This window comes from Falco biarmicus, chromosome 5 (genome assembly GCF_023638135.1).
Source record: "Falco biarmicus isolate bFalBia1 chromosome 5, bFalBia1.pri, whole genome shotgun sequence".
Taxonomy (NCBI): Eukaryota; Metazoa; Chordata; class Aves; order Falconiformes; family Falconidae; genus Falco; species Falco biarmicus.
The window spans coordinates 92,243,706-92,271,627 of NC_079292.1; the positions used below are offsets into that span (position 1 = coordinate 92,243,706).

Below are 27,922 nucleotides of genomic sequence, written 5' to 3' on the forward strand. Positions count from 1 at the left end.
CGCGGGGGCCCGGGGAGGCAGGGCCGCGGCCGCGGAGCCGCAGGGGAGCGGGACAAAGCGCGGCGGCGGGGGCAGGTGAGACCCGGCCCGCGGGTCCCCTCCCGCTTGCGCCGCCCCGGCGGCGGCACCCCGCGCCCGCACCTGGCCATGACCCAGCCCGGCGGCTGCCGCTGAGGGGACCGGCTGCAAGCCGCCCTCCGCGTTGCCTCCCTCCGCCTCCTCCGCGCTGCCGAGGCCGCTGCCTCCCCCCGGAGCCCCGCCGGAGTGATGGGCTGCATCGGGTCCCGCACCGTGGGTAAGGCGTTGGCACGGGAGGATGCTCGGGCGGCCGCGGCCCCCGCCCCGGGTACTGGCACGACGGCCACCGGCACGGAGGGTGGCGGGTCGTCCCCCGCCGGCCCCTCACGGCCGGCCCCGGGCCCGACCAGCGCCATTAGCTGAGCGCCACCGTCGCCCACCCCCCGCCGTCCCGGCCCCCGCGGCGGGGCGGGCGGCCGCCGGCCTGGGTGTTGGCAGCGGGGCCGGGGCACGCCCGTGGCCGGGCACGGCGGTGCTCGCGGGGGAAGGTCGCGGGCGGTGGATGAGCGCGGAGCGGGGCGCGGGCGGTGGGTGCGGGGCGTGCCGCCGGCAGCGGGAGCGGAGCGTGCGGCCGGCGGCTGCGTCCTTCGCCCGGCGGCGGTTCGTTGTTGCCCGGGGCTGCCCGAGCCGCACGTCCGGCTCCCGTCCCCGCCGTTAGCATCCCTGGGGGCCAGCCCGGATCCCCTCACTCCCCAGAGCCGCTGCGAGGGGACGCGGTGGAAGGAATCGCAGCTTCCCGCTGGGCCACGCACATTTCACAGCGGAGGATCCCGGGCCGCTGGGCTGTGTAACCCAGCTCCCCCCTCCCACACACATGCGGTACCGAGAGATATCCCTTGGTCCCTAAGTGCGGGTCTCGACAGGCAAAGCCAGCATCCCGTGGCACACTTTCCTCCCCACAGGAAAATTCCTCTATGCAAAACACATGCACGGACATCAGTTACGTGGGGATGTGTCATTCAAGCCACTCAAAAAGGCCTCCGAGAGAAAACCATGGCTCGTAGGGCACGGTGCTCTCTGAGCCCTTCCACAAGGCACATAGGCACTGTGACGTCTGTGGGCAAGGCGGCTGAACTACCTCCCCGAAACAAACCCGAGGGGCTGTGTCAAAGCCCGGTGCGGGTGACGCTCCTTGGCTGGAGGGGCAGACCCTTTGTGAGCACTTCCAGGGAACCGTCGACTCCTGCAGCAGCAAACTTTACGCTGCAGACTCCAGTTGCCACTTTGGGATTTATTCCCACATCTAGCCTGTGTCTCTTGCCAGTCTCAAACATCCTCATGACCTAAGAAATCTCTTATGTCTTCTGTAACATCCACATGGCAAAGATCACTGCAGTGTTTTCCTTCAAGATTCTTTGGGCTCACCTGGATCTGTCTCTGTAGCATATCAAAGCATGTATTGCCTCCTGCCTCTGCCTTTCCCATATCCTCCACACCCACATGCTGCCAAGGGCATTATTATCTTGTCAGCTGGCAAATTGTCTATACCCCTTTTATCGATGTGTGTTTAAACTAGCAGCATCAATTCTTGGTCCCTCTTCCCACAATGCTGAGCAGATAAAGAACAGGCGCACACCTGGTAAGATCCACTCCCCACTCCAGGATGTGGTGGAGCTGTCGTACTTACCCACACAGGTATTTGTTCCTGGGCATGGCAGCATTCTTATGATCTGTGACCTGGAATCTGTGTTTCAAAAAAGCCTTGTGTAACCTGAGCTATTGCAATTACTGTTCTTGTGTATATATATATCTGTCTGTATGGGAATACTGTATTTATATATCTTTATAAATGTCATATGGATATGTGGGCACAGTTGAAAATACAAAAGAGCATCTATGCATTAAAATGTTAGAATAGCGATAATTGAAAATTCGTTTTGTCTGTAGATTGCATTCCCTAAATACAGGCCTTAATGGTACAGGTACTGGACTTTCCATACTGTAGTGACTTTTGGGTTATGCAATATGTGCTCCTTCTAGATGGTGAGACCACAGTGGGCGTTAGGGACCTATTTATGTAGTTAATGGAGGAATTTTTCTTGATCTCGTATTATGAAGGTGCGTGTTAAGGGGCATTGCGCATCCGTGATTCTGATCTTTATGGGAGTCAGATATGAAAGCAGTAATAGTGACTGATGCTTTGTGTGAAAGTGGTACTGCTTCAGTGGGGACTTCATCTGTTTCAAGCCCTAGAGGTTGGACTGGGTGATGGTGGGATCCTTGAGTTTTACTTGGACTCCCCCACCTATGGAGGTTTGTCAGGGTGATTCTTACTTGGCAGCTTAGGTTTTTCACTCCAGCCTTGCTGGAGTTATTGGGAGGATCCTTCGGACCCGTTTTGAGGGATGAGTGCCTTTAAGTGTTAGGTTTGGGCTTTGAGGATGTGTTTGGAAACTAACAGCCTAGCACAAGTAGAGCTTTGTGTTCTTGCTGTATAGCACACCTGGTTAGATTTTTGCAGGATCAGTTCAACAGACGGGCTCTGTGTTGCCTTTCCAAGACCAGGTAGGTCCTAGAGATAGGAGGGTGGTGCAGTTGTATTGGTTTTACCTTGGAATTTTCAAGTGGCAGATTTTGAACTCAGAACTTGGGAGGTTTTAATTAGTGATAGAAAGCTTGTAATCAGTCACATTTAGTTTATTCACCACACAAGGGCCAGTGCAGGATTGTGCCCTGAGCTTGCTCCGGGCCTTTTTCCATTCCAGTTTTAAGCAAGCCACATGATTTCTCCATCTCCCGCAGGGACATTTTACTATGGTCTAGTTAGATGTCATAGTTTGCACATGTTTAGTGATGTGCAACTTCACATTTTCTTTCCTAAATATGAGCTTTCTGGTTATTTCTCCCCGGGGAAAAGTAATTGAGAGGGTCATAGCAGAGCAGCTCCGTATGCGTAAAATTGAAGTAAGAGTCATATAACATCTTTCAGTCTTATAGAGGACATCAGAAATCACAATGGCAACGATCAGATTAGGATCTCCTAGGGTATGAAAAAAGCAGAAAGGTGATCTTAAAAGGTGAAACTGATACCCAGTTGCCTTCTCCACAGGTGTACCCACTCACGCCTCAATGCCATACATGTGCTGTGCGTGCAATGGTATGGTAGCAGTTGCACAGTGAGCACTGCAGCTGGCTCCAGCCTCTGGTCGGAGCTACACATCAGCTCAGTGTATCAGTGATAGTTAGCCCATCGTAGTTCTTAGGGAGCTGCCGAGTGACTCTCGTCCTACCTGGGACTCAACTTCAGTGAACGTGAGGGAGGTTTTTGCTGAGGCTGCTGGACAGCTAAGGTTGCAAAATCCAGCTGGGAACTTGTAGATATTTGAGTGCCAACTAAATGCAAAGATCAGCTTGATTACTGTCAGTAGCTGAGTTAGCCAAATGTAAGATTTCAGGCCTGCATAGGTGCTTGAATGCATTGGAAGTGCACCTTTGACCACAGCTTAGACATCTCCTAATAGTTCTAGCTGTTCTAACTAGTGTGGCAGGATCTCTCTTAATTCCTTGAATGGATTAAAATGGATAGAAAGCTCAAGGTTGCTCTGGTTTTTCTGGTGATGCCTCTGATTTCTCTCTTGTCTTTGCACAGAAGCCTGCAGCAAATATGTTTTGTGAAGTGACATTAAATGGTGGAAATATATTCCAAGAAATTAAAAACTGGTAATACTTTTGGAGTGTGGGGGAAGAGAAACTAGAGGTGCTTGCACTGAGTATCAGGAAAAGCTTTTTGACCACGAGGAACGTCAGGCTTTGGAAGGGGTTTCCCACAGAGGCTGTGCAGTGTCCATTCTTTGAAGTTTTCAAGACCAGACTGGATAAAACCCTGAGCAACCTGGTCTAGCCACATAGCTGACTCTGCTCTGAGCAGGAGCTCAGACCTCAAGAGGTACCTTCCAGCCTGAATTATCCTGTGATCCTATGCTCAGGATCTAAAGCCTGGAGTGGTTGCCTTTCCGAGTCAGGTTAGACCTGTTACTTTGGTCCTGTTCTGTCAGAGGACCCCAGGTCTTTTACATGTCCTTAGTATGCTCTTGTACCTTTCCCCACCACCACCTCCCTGTGACTCCTGAGGGTACCGTGTGCCACAGGCTGCCTCCCCACGGCAGCCCCACTGTCAGCTGAAGTCCTCCCCATGCTTTTTTGGTCTGGTAATTTTGCAAGAGACAGCTGAAGTGATTTAGCTCAGGCACAGTGTCAGTCACCTGCCGTGCAGGATGCCAAAGGCAGTGCTCTTCGCTTCGCAGCCCCTGGCTCAGACCTGGTTTGCCAGTGCCCGTAGCTGGGGTGCTGGGCTCCCCTCCACCAAGGAGCCGTCAGCGTGCTGTCGGAGGGAGGAGTACATCCTCTCTGTGTTGCTTTCTCAATGTGTGCACCATACTAAGTCTAAACAAATGGCTCATAGCATCCATGGTGGGAGAAATAGAGCCAGAGACCAGCCCCCCGCTAATCCAGGCCTTTTAGATTCCGCAGGGTGGGATCAGGACCGGAGACTGGCAGCAGGGGGGCAGGCAGCAGGGGCTGTCGGTGAACATGCCCTTCATTTTCCTCCTTACTTGTTTCCCCATGGATCTGAAGGTGTGTGGAGTGAGATCTGGCATGGAAAGGATAACCTTCACGCTTGGTCTGAAAAAGTGAGATGCCCAGTCTGCACCCATACGCCCTCTCGGGGGGCCGGTGTCCCCCTCCTCCTCCTCCACCTTTGACACAGAAGCAAGTCGGTGAAAGAAGGAAAGAGAGGGAGAAGCCTCGAAGAGGACAGGGTCATGCAGGAGGAAGCTGAGTCGTGACATTAGGGCTGTATCCACTTTCTGGGGGTCACACAGGTGGGAGGGCAGGGAGCACAGATCCCTGTGCAGAACCCGCCACCACCAGGCGCCGTGCTGAGGGAGTATGGGGACACCTGGCAGGGCACCGGGTACCCCCTTCCTCTCTCACCTCGGGGGGGGGCACATGCAGCAGAGGGACAAAGGGACGCCCCTCCCTCTGGATCAGACTGCCTGGTGCTTGGTCTGGCTCCATTACTGCTACTTCTTCCCAGGCTGGCCTCTCTTTCGAGCCATTCTCAAAAAACTCAAGAGCTGTGGGGTAAGAACTTACTTCTGCCGGTCGGGATCCGAGCAGAGACCGTCTCCCAAGCCCAGCAGCCGGCTGTGGTGAGGCATGTGCAAAGTGACAATGTCAGAGACCCCCCTCTGTCTTGCCAGGGTTACCGAAATAGGTTGGTGGTCTCGAAGTTGTAGGGAGAGGGCTAAGGAACAGCACAGTCGCGTAAGCCTGGCTTTGTAAGGAATCCGTACTAGAAGACGTGGGGAAGGGTATCAGCAGTGTTCATGGTTATGCGAGAAATTACAAAGTAGCTGATGGAAAAATGGAAGTAATGAGTAATATTTCATTGATGTGATTGAGCTGGGAGTCTGACTTCTGTAGACTGATGTTCATAGAAGCAGAAAAAGTGAACTAATCAATAAATATTTTAGGCCTGTTTTCTTGGGGGGGAAGTAGGAGAAAAAGAGTTTTCAGCTCATTTTATAAGGACATGCTCTCCAGCAGCAAGCAGTCGTGATTTTAGACTGATACTTAACAACAGCCAGTTCAAGATTACTTGCCCTCAAGTATTTTTAAGCAGTGGGATAAAAAGTTAAAGCTTTGTGTTTCAGTAAATCTTGAAATAGTGAGGAAGATCTGGAAGTGAAAAGCTGGGGCTCTATCCCAACTTAACCTCGTTACTTGGTTTTGTCAGTCTGATAAAATTCCTGATAAAATATCAGAAGAACATATGCCAGTCAGAGTGGGTATATGCAAAACAGGTCCTGCCAAGCTAACTTCAGTTCACAACTTTTATGGGACTCCCTGCAGCCAAATACTTCTGTGATAGAAGTGCCTTTGCCTACAGTCATGGGAATTGATCTAGAATACTATATTTGTAAAAGATAAAACCACTAATTGGTTAGCAACCAACTTAGTACCACATGATTCTTTGTCTAACATATGAATAAGGTACATTTTGAGGGCATCAACATTCAATAGATAGCAAAACAGTAACAAAGAATCATTGCTGAAAAGCTTCTGTTTCTTGTGTGATCCCACATTTCTCAATACAGTTGTCAGTACCATCTGATTTTAACATATTGCTCAAAATCCTGAGGGAAATCTAAAATGCTGATAAACTTGGTAGAATCTACAAAGACTGGAAGAACTGCTAAAAATGAAAATACAAATGAAAAGGATAAATCACTGGTATGCAACAATCTGAGTCATTTGGGGTACTGAATCTTGACAGACAGCGTGTTTCAGTCTATCCAAAGGTAAGGTCATGTACCTTACGACAGGGTGTGAGCAGCATTTACAGGACCAGGGCTCTGTGCTAGAAAGCAGTCACACTGCAAAGGCTTATAGATATCTGAGCAGAGGATCGGTAGGTCAACAGCTACTATTGTGGTGCTGCAGCCGAAGAAGCTGAAGTGGCTCTTTGATCTGTTAAGAGCTGAATATTGAACAGGAGGGGAGAAGGTTATATTTTCTCTGCGTTTGGCACCTGTGAAAAAATTATTTTTCATCTGCTTTGCCTAATTCTTTCATTATCACTTCGAGAAGTACTGCAAAGCTGAGGAACGGCCAGAAAATAAACATGGAACCGTGAATGAAAACTTCCAGAAGTGACTTGATGACAATCTCTAGGTGTTTGAGTGAAGAAAAATACCCTCAAAACCATCTGACTCTTCAACCTGGCAGAAAACAGTTAAGATGTGATGGAAGGAATGCAGATACATTCAGATTGGAAATGAGGCAAAAAAATCAAATGGTAAAAATACTTAACTATTGGAAATAATTTACTAAGAGTTATATTGAGTCCTCTGTCATCTGAATGCATAAAAACTAAGATTAAAAAAATAATCTAGTTCAAGCACAGCAACAGAAAGTATAATTAACAAAGGGGATACTTTTAGCGTCTCTTATTTTAATGAGGTCAGATTAGATGATCAGGATGTTTCTCTGTGAGTTTCAGACGCAAGTTCTCCAGTCTGGGAGCAGACTAGAATTTTAAAGAAAAGATGGTTTCTGTATCCTGGGAAGATGTGGCTGTACCCACAGATGCTCATCAGACATGGCTTATGGGAGAAGTTTCAGTGCAAAATATCTTGCCTAAACTGGAGAAAATAGCTTGCTGATCCAAATGGCTGGCATGTGGATTGACATTCCCCATGGGAAAAACTGCTGTAGGGATGACACGCCTGACAGTTTTGGGTGGCTGACCAGGATGGTGGCAGGAGTCTGTGATGGCCAGAGGAAGATCAAGGAGGCTGTGAAGGTGGGGAACGCAGTGGCAGCAGGGACTTGGTTAACCCTATGGGGAGGCTGGCACGTTAAATGTTTACTTTGGGAGCCGTTCATTGCCTTGTGCAGTGATCAGGAGGCCTTAGTGCATGATGTTACTCCTGAAGAGGCTTCAGGGGACTCAGAGACCATAGCAGACACCCCCCCCCCCCCCCATCCCCAACCTCAACAAAAACCAAAGAAAAATTGTGTATCTGTTCCTTCTAGAGGAAGCTGTGGAATTTTATCCTGTGGAACTTTTCCTTGTTGGGTATGCAACAGAAGATCAGCTTCAATTCAAAGCCTCAGTAAATGAGGTTGTAGAGCAGGCAGGCAGACACGTAACAAGTCATCAGACGGTATTCATGCAAGACTTCTGGAGAAATCTGAGGCTGAATGAGCTGAAGAGCTGATTAGGATTTGTGACACCTTCCAATTACTTTGGTATGAGAAGGTTGGAAGGTAGCTAATTGTGGTGCTAGTTTTTAAAATTATTTTGAGATCTGGCAAACTGTAGGCTAGATATGCCTAGCAGCAGTCTAATAAACTTTAAAGAACAGAATTAGTGCATGCATGGACAAATGAGGAAGCACCGACGCTACTGTTGTTAAGGATATCATGCCTTGTAAGTCATAGAAGGGACAAAGGAGACCCAGTGGCGGTGGTCTACTTGGATTTGCAAAGCACCCCTGTAAAGGTCACCTGCCTCGGGCTGTTCAAGACATGAATCTGCTGTTGAATCAAAGGGAAGCGCCTGAAATTATTAAGTGGCTGGGTAAAGACGACAAACAAGGATTAGATGAAATGGATGGTTTTCACAGGAATGTTTTTTTCAGGTTTGTGTGTATCCATGAATGATATGAAAAAGGGGGGTAAATAATGAGGTAGCAAAGTATGATAATGACAGTCATCATTTGGGGGAGCAAATGAAGAGCTGTATGCAGAGCTTTGCAAAAGGATCTCACAATATCAAATGACTAGGTGTTAAAATTATGGGTGAAATTTGATGTAGATAAATGTAAAATGATGCACACAGGCAAAGCAATTCTAGTGTTACATTTGCAGCAATGGAGGTTTCGAGTTTACTATTTCCATGCAAGAGCAAGATCTTGGGGTTATAATGAGTAGCTTAATTCTCAGTAAAAATTCCAATCAAATGTTAGTAATTAGGAAGAGAATAGAGAATAAAATGAGAAACAGCATTATACTGTGCAGAAATCCATACTCTGCCATTGTTTTGAATGTGATGTATTGCCCTTGATTGTCCATTCCTGTTTCAGAAAGGACATAATTGAACTGGAAGAGATTCAGAAAAGGGCAGCAAAGACAATCAAAAGTATGGTATGGCTTATGTGTGAGGAGCCATTTAAATAGACAGGGATTTCTCAAGTATGGAAAAGAGATAATTAGGGGAAGTTATGACGGATATCTATAAAATAATGAATTTCCTCTGTGATATGAGCAGCATGGAGAAAATAAGGAGGGAAGACTTTCATTATCTGTTTCAAAACAAAATCTATACATCAAATGGAACTAGCAAGTGGCAAGTTTCGAACAGACAAAAGCCAGCACTTCTTCATACAATGCAGAGTTAAGCTGCAGAACTCCTTGACGCAGGATTCTGTGGGTACTAAAATATTTTTTTTGGTTTAAAAAGTGAACAGATGAATAGAAGAAAACTCCTTTAAAGATGACTAAATACAGAGGCGACATCTCTGTCTCAGGAACTACTTGAGGTGTAAATCGTGGCAGGCTAGGACAAGTATTCTGGGAAAATATCACTACTGTTTCCCCTATTCTTATACACTTTCTTAGACATGAACTCCCACTTTGGGGACAAGCTGATATCCATCCCAAACAAGTACTAAATACCTACTTTCCCACCTCCCCCCCAAAGAAGAAGAGAGTGAAGAAAAGAAACCAGGGAGAAAAAAAGACAAGTCACTGAGATGGTGGTGGGGTGGTGGGTGGAGGAGAAGGAAAAAATAAGAAAAGAGAGCAGAGTGAAGACTAAGGCTAAACCCAGGAAAATAAGGCACCAGAGAGAAACAGCGAGCAGAACACCCCTGCATTTCCATGGTGTCCAGGGGCTGGTAGATGCTGCCCAGTGATGCCCTGCCCAGAACAAGGGAACAGAAATAGTACTGCTGGTTGCTGGTACCTTGGGTTTTCCTCCTCCTGGAGCTGGAGGTGGCCAGCTTGGGGAGAAATGGGGAAGTTGATGAGGAGGGTGCAGAATTTAGTAGATCTTGGGATGGAAACTGTACAAGTGAAGATGTGAGAAGTGCAGCCAGAATCTTGATAACAAGCTCTGGAGGAGCCAGGAGACTGGCAGGCTTGATGTACGGAGGCACCAGTCTCACTCCCATTGCGTAAGAAACGTGAGTCGGGGAGTCCCGTGAGCAAACTTGGGCCTTCTGCTTGATGGAGGATTTTTCCAGCTGATGTTCCTCATGGTCCATGGAATTAGCTTGGAGTAGAAACCGGCCACCAGGATACCTTGTCCTCTCCTGATGAGTGGTCCTACAACCATGTGTTGTAATTGGGTGTAAGGGGGAGGAGGTCGAGCAGTTGACACATGGATATGCAGAGGTGTTTTCAAGGGAGCTCATGGCATTGCTCAGGGCTTACTGAGGTCATTTGTGATTTTGACAGGTCATGGAGAGGTATCTCCATGGAGCCAGGTGTTGGGGGGGACTACCCTCCTGTGGGACTCACCTGAGGTAGGAGATGGGGGTATAATGTGAGTGTTCTATGCTGTACACCAGGCAAACAGCATGGGGTTGGCCAGACTCACTGGCTGTAGACCCAGGGGTCCCCAGTTTTAGTGATGCTGCAGTGATGAGGTTTCTGCCTGCGCTTGGGGGTGAGTTCTGTACAGCTGGGGCTCAACAGGGAGACTCCCCCTTGTCGGTCATCGTGAGGGACTTGATTACTCCAGAGAGCTTCTAGGTTCTGAGGAGAGGCTTGTAAAACACCAGTAGTTCAAGGCAGTCTTGCAAGAGACCTCTTGTGTCACTGGTGTAGAATGATAGACCTCTCAGAGCTGGTGGGGGAAGGCACAATCCGGGCTGGACTGTCTGAACCAGAAGAGACCATCCAGAGTCCAGGACTTTCTCTTGGAGGCTGGTCAGTCTTGTCAAAGACAGGGGCCATCCTCCCACTGGCCAAGGATCTCAAATTCAGTGCTGACCGCAGCGACCAAAGGTGCAGAGATGGGTGGACTGTTCTGAAGTCTCATGGCTTGGCCCTTCCCAGAGGAAGATGGCAATGATCTCATTCTTCCTCGCCAGCTGAGGCCAGCCCTGCCCTCTTGGCTGTCTTTGAGGGTCCAGCCATGGCTTGAAGTGGCCCTCTCTGGGGGTGTGGAGGAGTTCTGTCTTCTCTCAAGGGATGTGAGATGTTTGGCCCACTAGTGTGCTCTCCATCTGCCCACAAGACAAGGGTTTGGGTCTCCAAAGGAGATGCATGGAGGAAGGAGGCAGGAGAGGTAACAATTTTTCCCTTTTCCTCCCAGTGTGGTGTCCCCCAGGTGAGGTGGGCAACTGCTTGTGTTGTGACCACTTCCATCCTTCACTGTTTGGAGGACTGATGACCCCGGGCTAGAAAGCAGTCAATTCAGAAGTGTCCCAGGCCCAGCAAGGGAAGCCCTGATTATCCCTTGAGGAACTGTGGATATACAAGAAGATTCCTGATGTTGAATGATAAAGGACTCTGCAGCACAGAGAGCTGCATCCTGCCCCACCGTCTGGCTGGGATCTCATGGGCTGAGGTAGTTGTCCTCTGCAGCCATACAGCTGGGAAATACCAGCTTCTTCAGGGCAAACAAGGGCATGATAATGAGGAGAGCAGCAGTGGAAAGAAGAGGGGTGAGACAGAAGTTTGTGTCACCTCTACACCCAGCACCTGGAGGGGCTTGAGGAGAATGAAGAGCCCCTCACCAAGAGCCTTTTACCCTTTGCCTCCCATGGAGTACCTTGTGTTGTCTGGAAGAAAACCTACCATGACTTGGAGGCCATTGCCATGCCCTAGGGCATCACTGCCTCTGGAGACTCCCACGCTTTGTGTTTGGAGGAGGGGGGCGGCAGTCTCAGTGCCTCCTGGCTGGCACTGACTATTGCTGCTGTTCCTGAGCCAGATGCTTGATGGGGACTGTGCCCAGGTGCGATGGCTGCGGTGGAGAAGGATGTAGCCATCTGGTTGTATGTACTCTGGGGCTGCCAGAGTGACACCCCACAGCTGAGGGGGGACAGGTTAGCAGAGTGGAGCCTGGAACTGCTGGGCTGCCACTGCCCCCAGGTGCTGGTGCTTCCTGCAGGCTCTTGTTCTGCTTCTCCCTCTGAATGGTAGTGAGCCCAAAGGCGCAGCCATGGAGTCTTGCCTTGGCCTGTGGACACCACCCTGGCAGTGGTGCTGCCCACCCTGCGGAGAGGGGCCAAGGGCATCCCTGGGATGAGAAAGGGGTGTTGGGATCTGCTGGTTGAGGAGTATTCGGGATGGTTCTTCTTCCCCACTGGTAGAGATGAAGCTGTGGGACGTTGATGTCACAACTCCAGGTATTCTTATGCTCTAGGACAGTGCCCATGTGACATGCTGGCCACAGAGATTAAAATTTAAATACATATGGAGAGCAACTGCTGCATATTACTTCTGTAATGTTGGCTGTAGGCCAGGAAAAAAAGGCTGCTACCTTGGTTCACATTGCTGTCGTCATCATACTGGCTATGCTGACCATGGCCCCTGGGGACACATTCTCTGCACTTCAGAGAAGCAGCGAAGAATGAGGATAAACCCGTCCCGCTGTTTCTGCTGGCTGATGCTTGTTCTGCAGATGAGACAGGGCTTTGAGATTTTTTTTATAAATTGTGTTAATTGGATGTGTTTTGTTTTGCGGTACCTCCTTAGCTTAAATGCTCAGAGCAGAGCTGCCCGTGTCTGATGTTGGGCGCTCTGCTCAGCTTCTTTTGGTGGCAAGGGCACGCTCCGCAGTAGCCTTTAGTATTGGTTTGAAAATGTTACCAGTCAAGAAGAAAAATGTTGGTGTTGGAGCTTTGTTCATTAATTCTATTTCCTAAGCAGCTCTAAAAAGGGACCTACCTTCAGAAAGACGCAGAATGGTCTGGAAAAAAATGTAGAGTACCCAAATCCAAAGGAAAGACCTGGTGAACTGCCCTTCTGATTCCTAATCTTACAGACATCTCAGAGCTGTAGGCGTTTTCATTGTTGATCAGAGATTTCAGACATCTCTCTTTTGTGGCGACCAAGACATTTCTGTGCCTGGATGAGCACCAGCCTGCTCAGCCCTCTCCATCCAGGAAAACAGACTTTTTTCTATTCGCCTTCCACAGGTGGTTCTGTTGGTAGGTGCCAACAGCAGCTCCTTTCTGTGTTTCCTTACGCAGTACAAGCTGGAATACTTACACAGCTATGTGAGTGACTCAGGTTGGTGGACTTCGCAGCTTTACCCGGGAGGATTTCAGTGCTTCCATCTGATGTTCACCTCAGAGACAGTTCTCCTGGTAGAGGTTCATTCCTTTCCTTGATATTGGCCTCTTGGCTGGCTTTGGCTCTGTAAAGTGTGCAGGCAGGGAGGTGTTTCTGTGGAGATGCTATCCGTCCATCAGTCCTTCCCTGGAGCTTCAGCTGCTTCCATTTCCACCACATTTGGCAGGACACAATGATGTTGTGTTTGACAAAGATACTACACTCCCACAAGTATCATGAAAATTGATATTAGGGAAAGAACAATTTAAAGACTGATCATAATTACTGCAATTACAATTGTTGTTTTCTTTTCAGGGAAAAGAAAGGAATGGAAAAGAATAATTGAACCATTTACTCTAAATATTGGTCTTTACCAACATTAATATTGGCTACCAATACCGAATGATAATGTTCCTACTCCCTGCTGGAAAGTAAAACTTGAGAACCAGAAGAAAGTTTGCTAACAGTGGATAATAGTGGTGCTGCGAATTCACTGTTTAATTAATATGTTTCTTCTCACATTAATTGGCATGGCACATCAGAAAGCAATCAACACAAATACATGTTTGGCGGATGGTGTACATCTTCACCAGCGTTATGTCACAAAGGAAAAAGCAGAATTTAAGACTCTAAAACTGTGTTTGTCTTCTTAGTGTGGAACAAATTAGAGAAGACAAATTAGAGATGATGGCTAGCATCCAGCCCAAAAGTTACAACAAAATAGATTACTAGAGGCTTCTGCATAGATGTAGATGCCTGATTCAAGCATGTATCTTGTTAAATGAACAAAATACAGGCACAGATACCAAATATAATGTCAACAAATACACAGTGGTAATAGGAATTGAGAAAAATGTCAAGAGGAAGCCCAAGGAGAATGGACTTGTTTAGCTTAAGTAATTCAAAACAAGGCAGATTTCTGATGATCACAGAAATGCAAAGAAAATTAAAATATGTCCAACAAAGAAATTCTGTGTTTCCATGATAAAGTATATGGCAAAATAAATGAGCTACTGAAACAGGAAAAAAATAGTAACATTAAATCAGCAAGGTGGGGTACAGACATCCAGATGGCTTCTTGGATTTTCCCAGTGCATTCATCAAAACGGTCATTATTTCTTGGCAATATTCCATATTGCTTGGGAATGCTTAGTACACACATTTTCTAATAACTGAGAGTCCAAAGTTACAGTGCTCAACAAACAAAACCCCTCAAAACAACAACAAAAAAAAATGCAGGGAAAAGGGTATTCTCTTTCCTCCATCTTTTTTCCTCTTGAAGTGTTTTTCATCTTTATTATTTAGAAAGGCCTGACTTAAAAATGAGTCTTGGGTTTTACCTCAACAGTATTGTAACAGAAAGAGGGATGATATTTTTCCCTCAGAGGTGTAGAAGACTTCAGTTGGAACATCACTTCAGTTGTGATGGAGACATCTTTTTCTGATGAGTGTTTGTCAGAGGTTTTTTTTTATGAAATTTGTGTTAAAAATACAAAGCAACCATGATCTGCAGTGTGGCTTAATGTATTTATGTATTTCAGCTGCTTGAGTTTTATCTCATTGCTTGATGTAATTAGCTTCCTACTTGTTCTTCAGTCATCTACTGAGTCTTCCAGAGCAAGGATAAATTTGGTGATGTTAAAAAAACTCCAAAACAAATATTTATTTTTTTTAAAATCAAGAAATCTTAAAAAAGTTCAATGGAAACAAAACCCCTTTATGTCCCTTCTATGGACACCATACAGAAATGATGACAAGGAAATGAGACACCCAGCTATCTTTCAACTTTCGTCGTCTCCTTTCAGAACATTTCAATGAGGAATTCAGTAGCACATGTTTGTCAAAATCCCATTTTAAAACCAGCTTTGTGACCTACTCGTGTTTTAGAATGCTTATCCGCTTTGTATGGAGCGGAGCAAATACTGTTCTGTAAGAGGTGACTGATGACAGAGTTACAAATGGAATAGTCACGATGATTAACAGAAGCTGGAATTGAAGATGGATAAGAGAAAACAAATCATATGGGAGAAGAAACATACCATTACCAAAGCAAAACGCCGTACTAATTCAGGGGAGAAAGAGGCTGGATGAGAACAATGCTACAACATAACGTACTGCTTTCCATTTCTTTTTCCCCACTTCACCGTCCGTACTTTCTTCTGATTTTCTGTGTTTCTTTCCTTTCGTCTGTCAGAGCAGAACTTGATGTTCCCTGCCTGCGGATTGCCGTTGCCCTGGCTGTTTCTAGCAGAGGAGAGAAGCCCACTGACCCGCGCCCAGCTTCCAGGGATGGGCAGTAACAGCGCCCCAGGGCCAGGGCCACTCGGAACCCAGAGAGCTGCTTCTCAGCCGCAGCGTGTGATGTTGTAACTCTTCAGCAGATAGTACTGCATTTAAAAGCATTTAACAGATATTAAAGAGTTATTTTCTCGCAGTGTATTTCTTTCTTAGCATCTGCAAAACTGTTTAGACTAAGAATTGTCAGTAATTATGCAGTCTTTATGACTGTCGTGCATGCAAGAGCACATATTGCTCACTCTTTTGCCTTGTCTACATAGATGAGATATTGCAACTGGAGAAAAACAGTAATAAGTACATTTTTATCAGCCTTTAGTTCTACTATTATGGAACAGGTGTGGACTTTGAGACAAATAATTGATGTTAATGTCCTTCAACCATTTGATGCCCCATCTGCCAGAATGACGTGAATATTTTCCACAGACTAACGCTTGGTGGGAGCTGCCAGTGGGCCAGCAGGAGTGAGAGCAGAGGCTGGCGGTCACTTGCCAGCCTTTGGGGCTGTCACATCTCGTGTGCTGAGAGCCAGCACCACGGGGCTGGTCTCTCTCTTTGGTGGGGGGGTCTCGGCAGCGCCTTGGCCGAGCGGGGCTGCAGCCTGCTTTGCTCCGTGTGCCAGGGTGGCGTGCAGCGGGGCCGCAGCACCGTGTTCAGAAACAGTGGAGAGCACAGCAAAAAGACCTGGGGTAAATGGAGATGAAGCAATGCACGACACTGCTACCTGCACTAATGGCTGCTGCGCAGCTGCCTTCTGCGCTGGAGAGGTGGCATCTCCCCGGCATCACTGTCTGGATGGGCTCTGTGGCCGGAGTGCCCCAGCCCTTCCCTGCTAGCGTGGAGGGAAGGAGCAGGGGCTGCCCCTGCAGGGAGAGGCTCCTGCTCTGCTCTTAGCTCCAGTTTTATTGTCCCGCCAAGCTCTGTTGATCCCTCGGCTCACCCCGATCACCTTCACTCCGTCCTGTACCTGCCCTCTCTAGATGTGCTCTGCTGGCAGTGCTCCTTCCTCCTCCCCTTTACCCCTTCCCTGTTCAAGGGAGACCCGATACAGAGGTATTTGATTCTAAGCCACAGCCAAATCTTACAGGTGACAGCCCTGGACCAACAGTTGGATATTTCTAGCCCTAGCAGGTTTGCTTGGACCCCAAATCCAAGAGGTCTCGGGCCACGCTAGGAGCCGGCAGCTCAGCAGGGCGCCCACCACAGCTCTGCCCTGCTCGCTCCATCCAGCGCCCCCAGAGCTCCTCTGGCTTTGCCCAGCTCACATTGCTGGTGCCATGGGGCAGCGCTGGCAGCTGCAGCTTTACAGAGCAAAACTGAAATAAAAGAAACTCCTGTCAAATGGGGGTGGGGTGGGGGTGGGGAAGATAGTCAAAAGTTGGTGTCCTGGTGTTGGCTGGGACGGTGATTTCCTCCCCAGCAGCTGGTGCGGTGCCGTGCTTTGGGCTCGGCTGAGAGCGGTGCTGGCAGCCCGCGGCTGGTTGCGGCTGTGGCTCAGTGGTGGTTATACCAACTCAAGGACTTCTCAGCTCCTCAGGCCCTGCCAGCCAGCAGGCTGGGGGCACAAGAAGCTGCGGGGGGCACAGCCAGGGCTGACCCCAGCTGGCCAGAGGGATATTCCATACCATAGAGCGCCATGCTCAGTATATGAACTGGGGGGGGGGTTGGTGTGGGCTGGTGGATCACTGCTTGGGGACCGGCTGGGCACCGCTCAGCAATTGTCAGCATCAGTGTTGAGAATTCTATTGGGCGTCACTTGGGTTTTTTCCCCTTTCCCTTTGGATTTTATTTCTCCCAACTTCTCTCTCCTTTTCATTATAATTGCTATTGTTTCTATTTTTGTTGTTATTATTATTTCATTTTACTTAAATTATTAAATTGTTCTTATCTCATCCCTTGACTTTTACCCTCTTCCCAATCCTCACCCCCATACTGCTGTGGGGGGAGCAAGCAAGCAGCTGTGTGGTGCTTAGTTGCCGTCTGGGGTTAAACCACGACGGCTGGGTAGAAGGTAGAGGTGCCTGGGCTTTATGCAGGATAAAGGAAGCGTTTGCTCAGGATGGGCTAGCTGAGCGGTACTCCCTGGCCAGAGGGAGCGGGGTTCCCATCCAGGCTGGCCCTGACAGGATGGGATGCCGAGGCTGGGGAGCAGTGATGTCCCCGGACCTGCTGGGAGACACTGGTGCACTCCCCTGGGCACCCTGATGTGCAGGGCTGGATCTGGCAGCACAACGGAGGTGAGGCTGCTGCAGGCACAGCCGGTGTTCCTGGTGTGCAAACACATAAACACACATGCACACGTGCATACATGCCAGTCACACAGATCAGCACAGATGGACTCAGCACTCACATAAACAGCACCAACAGCCTCATCCTGCTCCTGCCACTGGTTGAGTGTGATGGAGATCCACCACGTGCAGCATGGATCCCTCCTGCCCCAGGGCTACCCAGCAGCTGCCCCCAGATCCCAGTCTCCTGGGCTGTTGGCACACGGATGTAGCAGCCTCCGGAGCCACAGCCATGCTGCAGTTGCTGGTGCGGACCCCTCGCTCACAGATACCCCCCTCCCCAGCTCTATGACAACTGGCTGGGACTCCCCAAGCCCTCTGGTAGCCAGCTCCCGCAGCCTCACCCCGAGCACGCACCCAGCACCCAGAGCACTTTGCCTTCGTTCTGGCTGCGATCGCACGTTCGTTCACATGCCCTCACTCACGCCAGTTCATTTCACCTGGTTTGTCCAGTTCCTGGCGCTTGGACCTCTGTCATGAAACACATGCACCCAGAATAAAGCTTCCTTCATGCCAGAAAATGGTTAGAAATGGAATGTAACAGGAGGACAGGGCAGACTGCACAACCAAGGGCAGGGCATGGCCAGACAGCTGTACCCATCAGCAGCCCATTTACATCCTACCAGCCCCTTTTATCCCTTTATCGATTTTGTCACATCTGTTTCTCCCCAAACCACCTAGATCCCTCCCTTTCCCTGCCATTGTTCTTCCCCTAAACATCACATGAATCTAATGCAATCCCCAGATGCTCCTTTCCTGCATCCCATGAAGGGTCCCATACCCCTGGGCAGCCACCAACCACCATCCTTGGTTATGGAGCTGCTTCTGAAAGCCTCTCCCTCTGACTGATCTTGACAGGCTTCCCTGGACCCTGGGGTTGTGGCTCTCCAGGGACAGCCCTAAGGTGCCCAGACAGGGTATCCCTTCTTGTGAGCCCATAGTTTGGGTTCCCACCTGCTACTGTACCGCTGGGTGTTTGGAGATCGTCCTTTGGTGGGTTGGTGGTCCCTGTGCTGGGAAGCAGCCTGGCAGGGTGCCCTTGGGGCTCCCCCTCCTAATGTCATCTCCTGGAGCTCCTTGGTGGACACACAACCCAGCTTTTGCCACACAACCTAAAATTACACCCTGCAAAGGGGGGTGCCTGCAGACAGGAGCCAAGTGATCTGACCAGAATTTAATGCAAATTCAGCTCTACACTTACAGCTCAGGAGCTGATTGTGGTTGGTAGTAATCACAAGTAGAAATAAATAACTAAACTCAGTAAAGCCAAATGTACACACGTGGCTGTCAAGCAAATGAGTCAAGAAGACCATGAGCTTGGAAGGTGGCCCTCATGGTGCTTGTCATAGCCACAGCCTGCCCCCTCCCAAGCCTGGCTGTGTCTGACCTCCATAGCACACAGTGCAGGAATCTCCTTTTTATTTTAAGTTCCCTGCAAGTCAGAGAACAGCAGCTTTACTCAGCTTAGTCAAAGGCATATGGGGGATGCTATTAAAGCACTTGGTTCTGATTATCCTGATGAACAGAAACATGCTTCAGGTGTGAAGGGGAGGATATGCCTTGGCTCTTTCAGAAAGGGAGATCTTGCGCAGCAGAAAGCTGTGGGATGTGAAGGTGTGGTAGAGTGCAACTCAAATAGAGATTGCTTTTCTGGTGGTTTTCATCTCACCATGTTTACATTTTTAAGGGACCAAATTACTTTTTTGCGTTTTGAATTCTAGCTGAGGGGTGCCTCAGGCTTCCCACCTGTAAGTGCCTAGGTAGCTCCTGCAGCCTGTGCAGGGTGGAGTACAGCATCTCTTGCCTGGTAGAAGATTCCTACCGGGGAAGCGCAGTGGTGAGCCAGTGTCAACGTGCCAGAGCTGCTAGAACGAGCAAGCGGGGTTGCATATGTCTCTGAAGGAGAAATTTGCTATAAAGAGTAAATAAAAAGCTAAAAGCCAATGAAAATAGAACCATTCACATTCAATGGCATGTGCTGCAAATAGACTAGATATTGCTGAATTGATCCCAGGAACAGATGATCATTTCAGGAGCTGTATTTCTTGCCAGGTTCTAAAAGGCTCAGGTTCAAACACAGTACAATCTTTTCTCCGTGACATGGGAGCAAATAGCTTGCAGCAGAGTTTGAGGGTGGGATGAAGGCTGCAGGCACAGTGCGTCGCTGGCTGGGCAGAGCGGCCCTGGGTGCGTGGCCAGCTGTTTAACGGGTGCTGCTTTGTGTTTAGCCTCACTTTTATTGCAATTTGATCTTATTTAATGATATCATTATTTATCTTTATTCATTCAATATTATAATTTCTATTTTATGTCGTTAATATTTAATTTTACTTGATCCTTTAAGTTGTATTAAAATGCATCTAAAATCAAAGGGCACAGGCTCTGCTTTTGTGCAGGGGACTGTCCTGGAGAGCTGTGCAAAGTGCACCCTGGCCTGAGGGGACAATGGCTGGATGTTGGGATCTGCTGTGAGGTTGCGCCACAATGGGTTAATGTCAAGGGGAGTCACAAGCAACTAGTTTTAGTTGTACATATATTACTGTGTATGCTTTTATGTCCACATTTTGAAGAACTGAAAAATTTGAGATGTCTTTTAAAGAGGCAGATTTATTAAGAGGACTGGAAAGATGCTGTATGGTAAGAAACCTAAAGATCTCACTCTGTTTAGTTTGTCAAGAAGAAAAGCAAGTGTATGTCTAACTTTCCTGAAATGTAATGGCAGGTATTAAAAGGGTCTTTAATCTTGCTGAGAACGGCAAAGCAAGGGCAGCAGCAGCTCTAAGTTGATGTCAGACCGATTCAAATTATAAAGGAGAAATGCCTTTTAAAGTGATGATGGTTTGATATTGGAACAGGATATCAAAAGAATTGGTTCTTTCTCAGTCACACATCATGACTAGATGCTTTTTTTGTCTGGGGAGCTGTCATTTAGCCAAGCATACATTATGCCTGAGAAAAACTCAAATGACTGGTCTTAATATGGAGAAAAGTGTGTGAAATATAATAGCTGATAATGTGCAAGTGGTCTGATTAAAATTGGAAGGTCTGATTGAAGGCTTTTGTGGCCTTAAACTCAGCAATTCTCCTGTGTGCTGAGCTGAGTTGGCTTGAGACTGCTAGGACAAGTTGTGGTAACGTTCAAAAGCCTGACTAGATGTGTTCCCACAGGAAACGAGGTGATTGCAGTGGACTGGAAAGGACTGAAAGATGTGGACCAAATCAATATGGACAGCACCAGTTCACTGCACGGCAGCAGCTTCCATCGACCTTCCACCGAGGTGAGTGCCTGTCCCAGAGCCACTTACCCAGGGGGATCAGAAAGTTTCAGTTCTGCCCAGAAAATGGGTGTTGTGCATCCCTGAGGCATCAGCCGGGAGGGGACCGGAGTGCCGGTGCACACCTGAGGGGCAGAGCTTCAGAGCTTTGTGTCTGTGCAGTCTGGCTTGCACTGAGCAGAGTTGAATCATTCCTTCGAAATATCCACAGTGAGTAAGATTTTGCAAATGAAAGTGCTTTTAACCACTCATGACTGGAATGGCACAGAACATGGGAAAAAATGTGGCAGTTCTGACAAGCGTGTAGATCTGCATGCCTTGAATAATGGATTCATTGAAATGTCCGGCAGCATGTCTGTCCTGTCTTCTGCAGCACAGCCATAAAATCTTTTGAAGAAACACATTTGTCTCCATTTTGGTCTTTAGGGATGCATTCATTAGGAACTCACTGCCGATTGATTTACCATGCAGTATCTCGAGGGCTGGTTCGTTTGCTGTTCTGAATTATTGTGGCTTCTGCAATCTTAGATACCTGCATTTTCAGCTATGTAAGGTTCAGGGTATGCAGTCACAAGTAATAAAAAGATCACAGATCTTTTAAACACATAATATTTGAGGAATCACAAATAATGCTCACAAATTACCCAACAACATCCCATTTGCAAAACCTTACAAAATGCTAATGTATAGGTATTTTAATTTCCTTATTATACCTTGTTGGCTTGGAACATAACTTCAAGAGACTTGGAGGTTCATGGAATCCTGGCAGAAATTGTGGGGCCTGACCTTGTATGGAAAATGCATTTTAAATCAAATGTGGATCTGAAAGTCAATGAGCGTACGCTATGCCTCAGTGAACATTTTGGTTTATGTGAGTGGATCCCATAGGTGTAAGTGATTCATCTAAATTTCCCTGGATGTCCGCATCCCCCAAACCATGATGCTGTGACCTGAGTCCTGGTGGCTGAAGGAAAGGCACTGGGAGCTGGTGCTGTAGTGGCCAGTGTGGGAAACTGCTCTAGCTTGTGAGAGGAAAGTGGGTCAGAATGGACAAACTGAAAAGCTACAAGAGGAAATAATTTCAACAGAAAATAATTTTGTAACTGGCTGTATTATACTCAAAATACATAGGTGGTGTAGCTCCTCCTTCTGTTTGCCTCCAAGCCATGCAGCACCTGCGCAGGGGTGCCAGCCCTGCGCCCTGTAGCAAGGGACCTCTAAGGGAAGGTGCTTGCTTCTCTCTGGCTCCCTGTGTCATCCTGTTGGGTACCTGCAGGCACCGTGATACCTACAGACGCCAGAACCAACAGCAGGGAATGAAACCAACTTGAAAGACACAACTCTTTTTTCACATAATCAGATAAGGTAGTGGCTGTTGATTGTGGCGATGGAGATGCAGGGCTGTTTGCAGCCTGTTTGTTGCACTAACACGATCTCGTTCCTTGCTTTCTTTAGCAAACACGGACGGATTTCTCCTGGGATGGTATCAATGTGAGTATGCTCCACACCACTGTTCAAATTTCTAGTCATAGGAAGACCAGGATTTGTCTGCCAGTGGGTGCAGTGGATACCAGAATGGAAACGTGACTGGAAGCCTTTACTGCCACTGAAATTCTGGGACTTGTCTACAATTCAGGGGATGGTGATGAATTTTCGTTTGCCTCTGGGTCTTTTGCTGTCTGGCAGGTATTTAGATCTGCAGGTGGCTATTAAATTGTCATTGTCCTCTTTGGGACAAATGCATGTCACTTCATGTGTTCTACTTTTGAGGTTTCTATTTTTTGAGATATCACTGCTAGGTAAAAGAGGTGTCTGTCCAGCATGTTTAAAAAATCAGTATTCTTTGATTAGAGCATCATTTGATCTTCTCCAGAAGTCTGAGAGAAATGTATCCCTTCTTTGCCGTTACATACAGAAGTAAAAGAATCCTTAATGTCCCCTGGAGGAGATGGTTGGCACCAGTTTACTTTAGTTAGCAAGTGAAAGAAGAAACAAACAAACATTTTAATAACATGTGTTCCTTTTGCTCTTAATACTGACGCCATGAAAAAATATGGTTTTCTTTCTTTCTTTTTCACTAATGCAAAACTAGGATCCTGAAAAGGAAATAATGCATATTGGTGCTACCAAACTTTTTTTTCTCTCTGGAGGCTTAAAAAATGTGTTCACATAAATCAGTTTGATAGTTCTGTACACTTGGAAAGGCAGGATTAGATGCTCTGCTTTTGGTAGTATAAGTATTTTCAAATTCCAGATACTTTCAAAACTTTTCAATGGCTGTAATTTTCTGGTTCTCTGTGGTTTGAAAGCTCTTGGGATGCTGAATATCAAGGGGACTTACATTTTTAACTATCCCTCTCCCTACTGACATCTTTCATTGTGGCACTGGCAGCTTGGGATCTTTTGCCTTGGCTCAGTTAAAGAAACAACTTGTGCAGGAAAGTAACGGTGCATGCAGCGACCACGTGGAAGAAATATGTCACTTTTTTTCCTCACTGCACCTCTGTCTAGCTGAAAGCCAGATACACAAGGTCATGTTTCCTTCAAGATAGTAGAAGACAGTTTCCTTACTTGCAGTTTCCCATTTTCCAACCCATTCTGAATCCATGGAGCTCTTCCACAATGCAGCTCTTCCTCTTTCTCGGTGTAGTTCCATAGATCTTTGGTATCAAAGCAGGCTCATGAATGCCCTTCCTGTCCCGTTCACTCCTGCCCTCCTGCCATTGCTCTGCAGCCTTGGGGCGGTGGAGGTTCCCTGCCGTTCCCCCGGGGCGGCTCACCGCGCAGCCCCCGGGCTGGCTGGAAAGGACCCGGCGGGCACTGGGCGGCCAGAGGCTGGTGGGGCGCAGGTGGGGTTCTGCAGCCAGCTTCGTCACCAACGGCGAGGCACCGTGGGGCAAGGGCTGCCTTCTCACTTTTCACTGTTCTTCCCCTGCTTTCTGAGTTCTCCAGCTCACACGTTACTCACACATTCCTCGCTCCAAAGCTACAGGGTGCCTGAGCTGCTGCATTTTCACTCCACTTCCAGGCAAACTCGTCTCTCACATTTTGGCAGCTGACCGGGGTTTATGTGCAGTTCACGCTCTTTACAAAGCCTGCCTTTGCCTCCAACTATTTGAGTACCCAGTTATGCTCCGCTTACCTTTTGTGAGGTTTGTGCCTATGACCAAATGCTTGCTTCATGTCAGGATTTGAAATTTTCAGTGTCACAGTCACTACTTTTCAGTATCTTTGTGTTTGAAACATGCTGGACTTGACTGAAATCAAAAGGTTGAAAATGGAGAGCAGAAGCAATGCTTGTTTAGCCCTTGTGAAAACCAAGTCCCATATGCAGTGCCTGGCCTCTCTGAAGAAGCCTGATGGATTAATCTTGAGGGACTGTGGTTTATGATGATGTTTGGGAGTGCTGCCCCTCCCAATAATTCCCTCTCCTTGTTGTTCAGGGACTGAGGATGAACAGAGAGAAAAGGGTAAAGGAAATTAGGCAGAACTGTAGACCTCATTTCTTTACGGGTAGTTGTAGGTACTTGAAACAGAGCACATCACTGTTACAGTCACTTTTCATTTTACTGAGATCATATGAGAAGAGATGGAAACCAAAAATAACATATAAAAATTAATATCTGTAGTATGATGCACATATGATGCGCTACTGTATCCCATTGTCAGGTCCCCACTGTAAGCTCCCTGAATTGCCCTCCAGCCATGTCCTGCATCTCTAACAAAGAGCTGGAACAGTGCAGCACATCAGCGGAGGGTGGGTAGCAGCCAAAGGAGGCTCCTCGCAGCCTGATTCTGCCTCTCTCACTGACCTTGCCTCACTCGGTCCCAATGCTGTGCAGTATTCGGTCCTGGTTAAATAGCCTCTAATTTCTTCTTCCCTTCTTTTGCTCTTTTTCTTGTTGCTTGCTTCTGCTCCTCATCTTCCCCCTGCCTTCTGGAATCCTTATACTGATTGCTCACTTCACTTCCTTTTCTCCTCCCTGTATATCATTTCTTCATATTCTCTCTCTTTTCAGCTCTCCATGGAAGATACGACCTCCATCCTCCCCAAGCTGAAACGCAACTCCAATGCTTATGGGATTGGGGCTTTGGCTAAATCATCTTTCTCTGGTGAGGTCCTCAAAATTTGGGTTTATCCCTGGCAGCTTCTCTCCACAGGCCTTTGTGCCTCTTCCCATGCCTCTCTGTTGCTCCCCCAAGTGCTCCTTTCTGACTCTTGCCTTCCTGAGGCCATAGAGGAGTCTTCACCACCATGGCTCCAGATACAAAATCTCTGCTGTTGCCCTTTCAAAGAACACATTTGCCTTACTCCCGTTGGCTTCTTACCATGCACCCCTGCTCAGACATCTTCCGTTGCTTCCCCCCAAGCAGTCTGGGTTTAACCCCATTTTCTGTTTCTAAGTTTGTTCATTCCAGGCTTCATCCCTCTGCCCAACTCTGTCCTAAATGGATTCTAGGCAAGGAAGGAAATGGTCTTTCATATCTAAGGTTTCCCTTTCCCGCCCTTCTGAGAGCCAGTCCAAGGAAAGATGGAGAAACTCTCCTGAAGAGTGATAGAGTGAAGGGTGGGAGACACAACGCCCCCCCCCCCCCCCCCACCCGCCCCCTCCACCACCCTGGCCTGAGCCCGGTCAGGAAAGGAGGGCAGAAGCTCCACTTCCAAGAGAGGCAATGAGCTTGGCAGACCCCCCTGGAGCTGTGTAATAGCCCCTTCTTGTTTTCTGATGTCTGGCCCCTTAGGGATATCTCGCAGCATGAAGGACCATGTCACGAAGCCGACGGCGATGGGCCAAGGCCGCGTGGCTCACATGATTGAGTGGCAAGGCTGGGGCAAGGGTAACAGCCAGCAGCAGCAGCACACGCATGAGACGGCGCGCAAAGATGCTGACGCCTACTCAGACCTGAGTGATGGTGAAAAGGAGGCGCGGTTCCTCGCAGGTAGTGCTGGCTTTCTGGCACGTGCATTGGATTGGTGGGGGTGTCCCAGGGCACAACCCCTGAGAGACCAAAGTGCAGGAACCTGGAAGACTCTGGAGAGGCTGTGGGTGGTTCAGATGGCCGACAAAGAGGGAGACTGTGCTTGGAGTATGACCAATGGAATGCAAAGTGAAGAGAGTGAGGCCTGGTGGGGGGTGGGTGATGTTGCTGAGATGGAGTGAGTGGGACAGTGTGACCAAGAGATGATGTTAAAGAGGGTGGTGAAAAGTGGAGGCTTTCACACATCCCTGCTCCATCTTGTCGTCTCCTTTGGCACAGGAGTAATGGAGCAATTTGCCATTTCCGAGGCAACTCTCATGGCCTGGTCCTCCATGGATGGTGAGGACGTGAGTGTGAATTCAAACCAGGAGAACCCAGCAGGCCACTACTCTGAGAACTACCAGGAGCTGATGGAGAGCCAAGGTGAGCTCCAGTGCCTCTTCCTAATCTTGAAACATCCCTTTTCTGCTCTTGTTGTCATGTTTCTTTCCCCCTGCCCTGTTTTATTCTGTAGCCTCAGGTTTTGGGATTGGGATCTAGCAGAGACATCACCTATTTGTGGAGCTGCCCAAGGAATCTAACCGTAACAGGGAGGCTCCAAAGCCCAGTTCCTTTGCCTTTTTTTGGTCATGGCTGTGGAAAACCACCAGCTCTTGCAGTCAGCTGTGGGTATAATAGAGTTCTTCTGCCTGCTGCCTAGAAATGCCTTTTCTTTTCACCCTGCTCCCCTCTAAAGGGTTTGTCTACCCTGCACAGTGCAGTGCCTCGCATAGGCTGCCCGAATGAGCCGGCTTGGCCTCAAGAGAGCCTGACCGTGTGTTGTTTCCCTCCTTTGCTTGCAGAGCATATTGCCCAGACGCAGTATGATAGCTGGCCTCATTCCTACGTCTCGCAGGGCATGTATTGCTTAGGTTCATCCGACGCCTGGGAGACCAGTGACCAGTCCCTCATTGCTTCCCCAGCAACTGGCTCCTACTTAGGCCAGAATTTTGATGAGTCCCAGACGAACCTTCAGGAAAGCATTTTGATTCAGAGCAGCCTTCTCCAGCACCAACAGCTGCAGCAACAGCGGCAGGAGCAGAACTTCCTCCAGAGCACGGGGCTGGTCCATGTGTGGCCCCTGCAGACTGCTCAGGGAGGGGCCGAGTCCAGCACATACATGGAGGACCACATTGAGGATGAAGGGAACCCACGGCTGGAGAAGGCTCCTCTCCTAAACAAGAAGCCCTCTCCAGAGGAGGATGACGCGGTGTGCCGGGACCTGGAATCACTGTCTCCTCGAGAGGAGATGGAACATGCTGCACTGAGCCGCAAAGTCTCAGATGTTACTTCCTCTGGGGTGCAGTCCTTTGATGAGGAAGAGGGAGAAACAAACAACTGATGCTTTCAGTGAAGTTCTTATCACTGCTGAACAAAGAGAGGGGTAGCAAGGAATGAAATTACAGGGATTCTTCTCTCCAGCTCCCCATACTTCTAAGCAGACACACCTTCCGTTCCTGACATTGAATTATTTTTTTAAACAAGAGGAAAATCTCAGTGACTGACACATGAAGACCTCTTCCTCCCCTCGACCATGGGCACACATGTTTGATTTTCATTGGTCTGGGCAACACATGAGGTGCTTGTAGAGATCTGGATTGGTAAATTGTTTCTAAATCTATTTAATACAAAGTCTTGGCTGTGGATACAAACTCTTCTCGTACTGGGGCTGTGGCTGATGAGACAGGCTTGGTGTAGGTGGCTAGAATCCGTCCTGGCAGAATGGATGTTGCTCTGTGGACATGGTTCCCTTTGATAGAACATATGAATATAAACTGGTTTAAAATGAAGATATGGCTTTACAAATATAGGTTGCACTAGTATTGTGATTGTGGCTGATACTGAGGCTAAGGCTGTATCCGATACAGACTGTACTGAGATGAAAGATTTGCTCTGTAACCAGATCCTCAATAGCACCTTGATAGGAGACGTAGGCTCGATGGATGCAAACCACACTCCGTGGGCACAGGCTGCGCTGCGGTGCAGATGCTGTGGCTCTGTGGGCATGGCTCTTGTGGTGTGGAAGGATGGATGCAGATACGAGTCTCGCCCTGCTCTCAGATATTCATGCCTCGGTCTCTTTCATTTGTTTCTCTCTTTGAAATTTCTACCTTCCCAGGAGCTGGCAAGAGTGGTGCGTCCTTTTGGGACTGGGCACTGGATGCCAGT

The 27,922-nt window shown here is 48.3% G+C and overlaps 1 protein-coding gene across 1 annotated transcript; it reads left to right on the forward strand.

Moving 5' to 3' along the window:
- FAM131B (family with sequence similarity 131 member B) lies at nt 1-27,402 on the forward strand. The gene is made up of 7 exons (XM_056339102.1): nt 1-295; nt 20,628-20,737; nt 22,190-22,225; nt 24,754-24,847; nt 25,478-25,675; nt 25,994-26,137; nt 26,557-27,402. Exons 1-7 carry the CDS (start codon nt 268-270, stop codon nt 27,093-27,095), a joined length of 1,149 nt encoding a protein of 382 aa, XP_056195077.1. The 5' UTR covers nt 1-267; the 3' UTR covers nt 27,096-27,402.
- The last annotated feature ends 520 nt before the right edge of the window (nt 27,403-27,922 follow it).

Bases quoted from the DNA above. Each gene is read 5' to 3' on its own strand.
- FAM131B (XM_056339102.1), top strand. From the start codon at position 268: ATGGGCTGCATCGGGTCCCGCACCGTGG. The intron at 22,226-24,753 runs GTGAGTATGCTC...CTCTCTTTTCAG, and splicing joins TCTCCTGGGATGGTATCAAT to CTCTCCATGGAAGATACGAC. The intron at 26,138-26,556 runs GTGAGCTCCAGT...CTTTGCTTGCAG, and splicing joins GGAGCTGATGGAGAGCCAAG to AGCATATTGCCCAGACGCAG.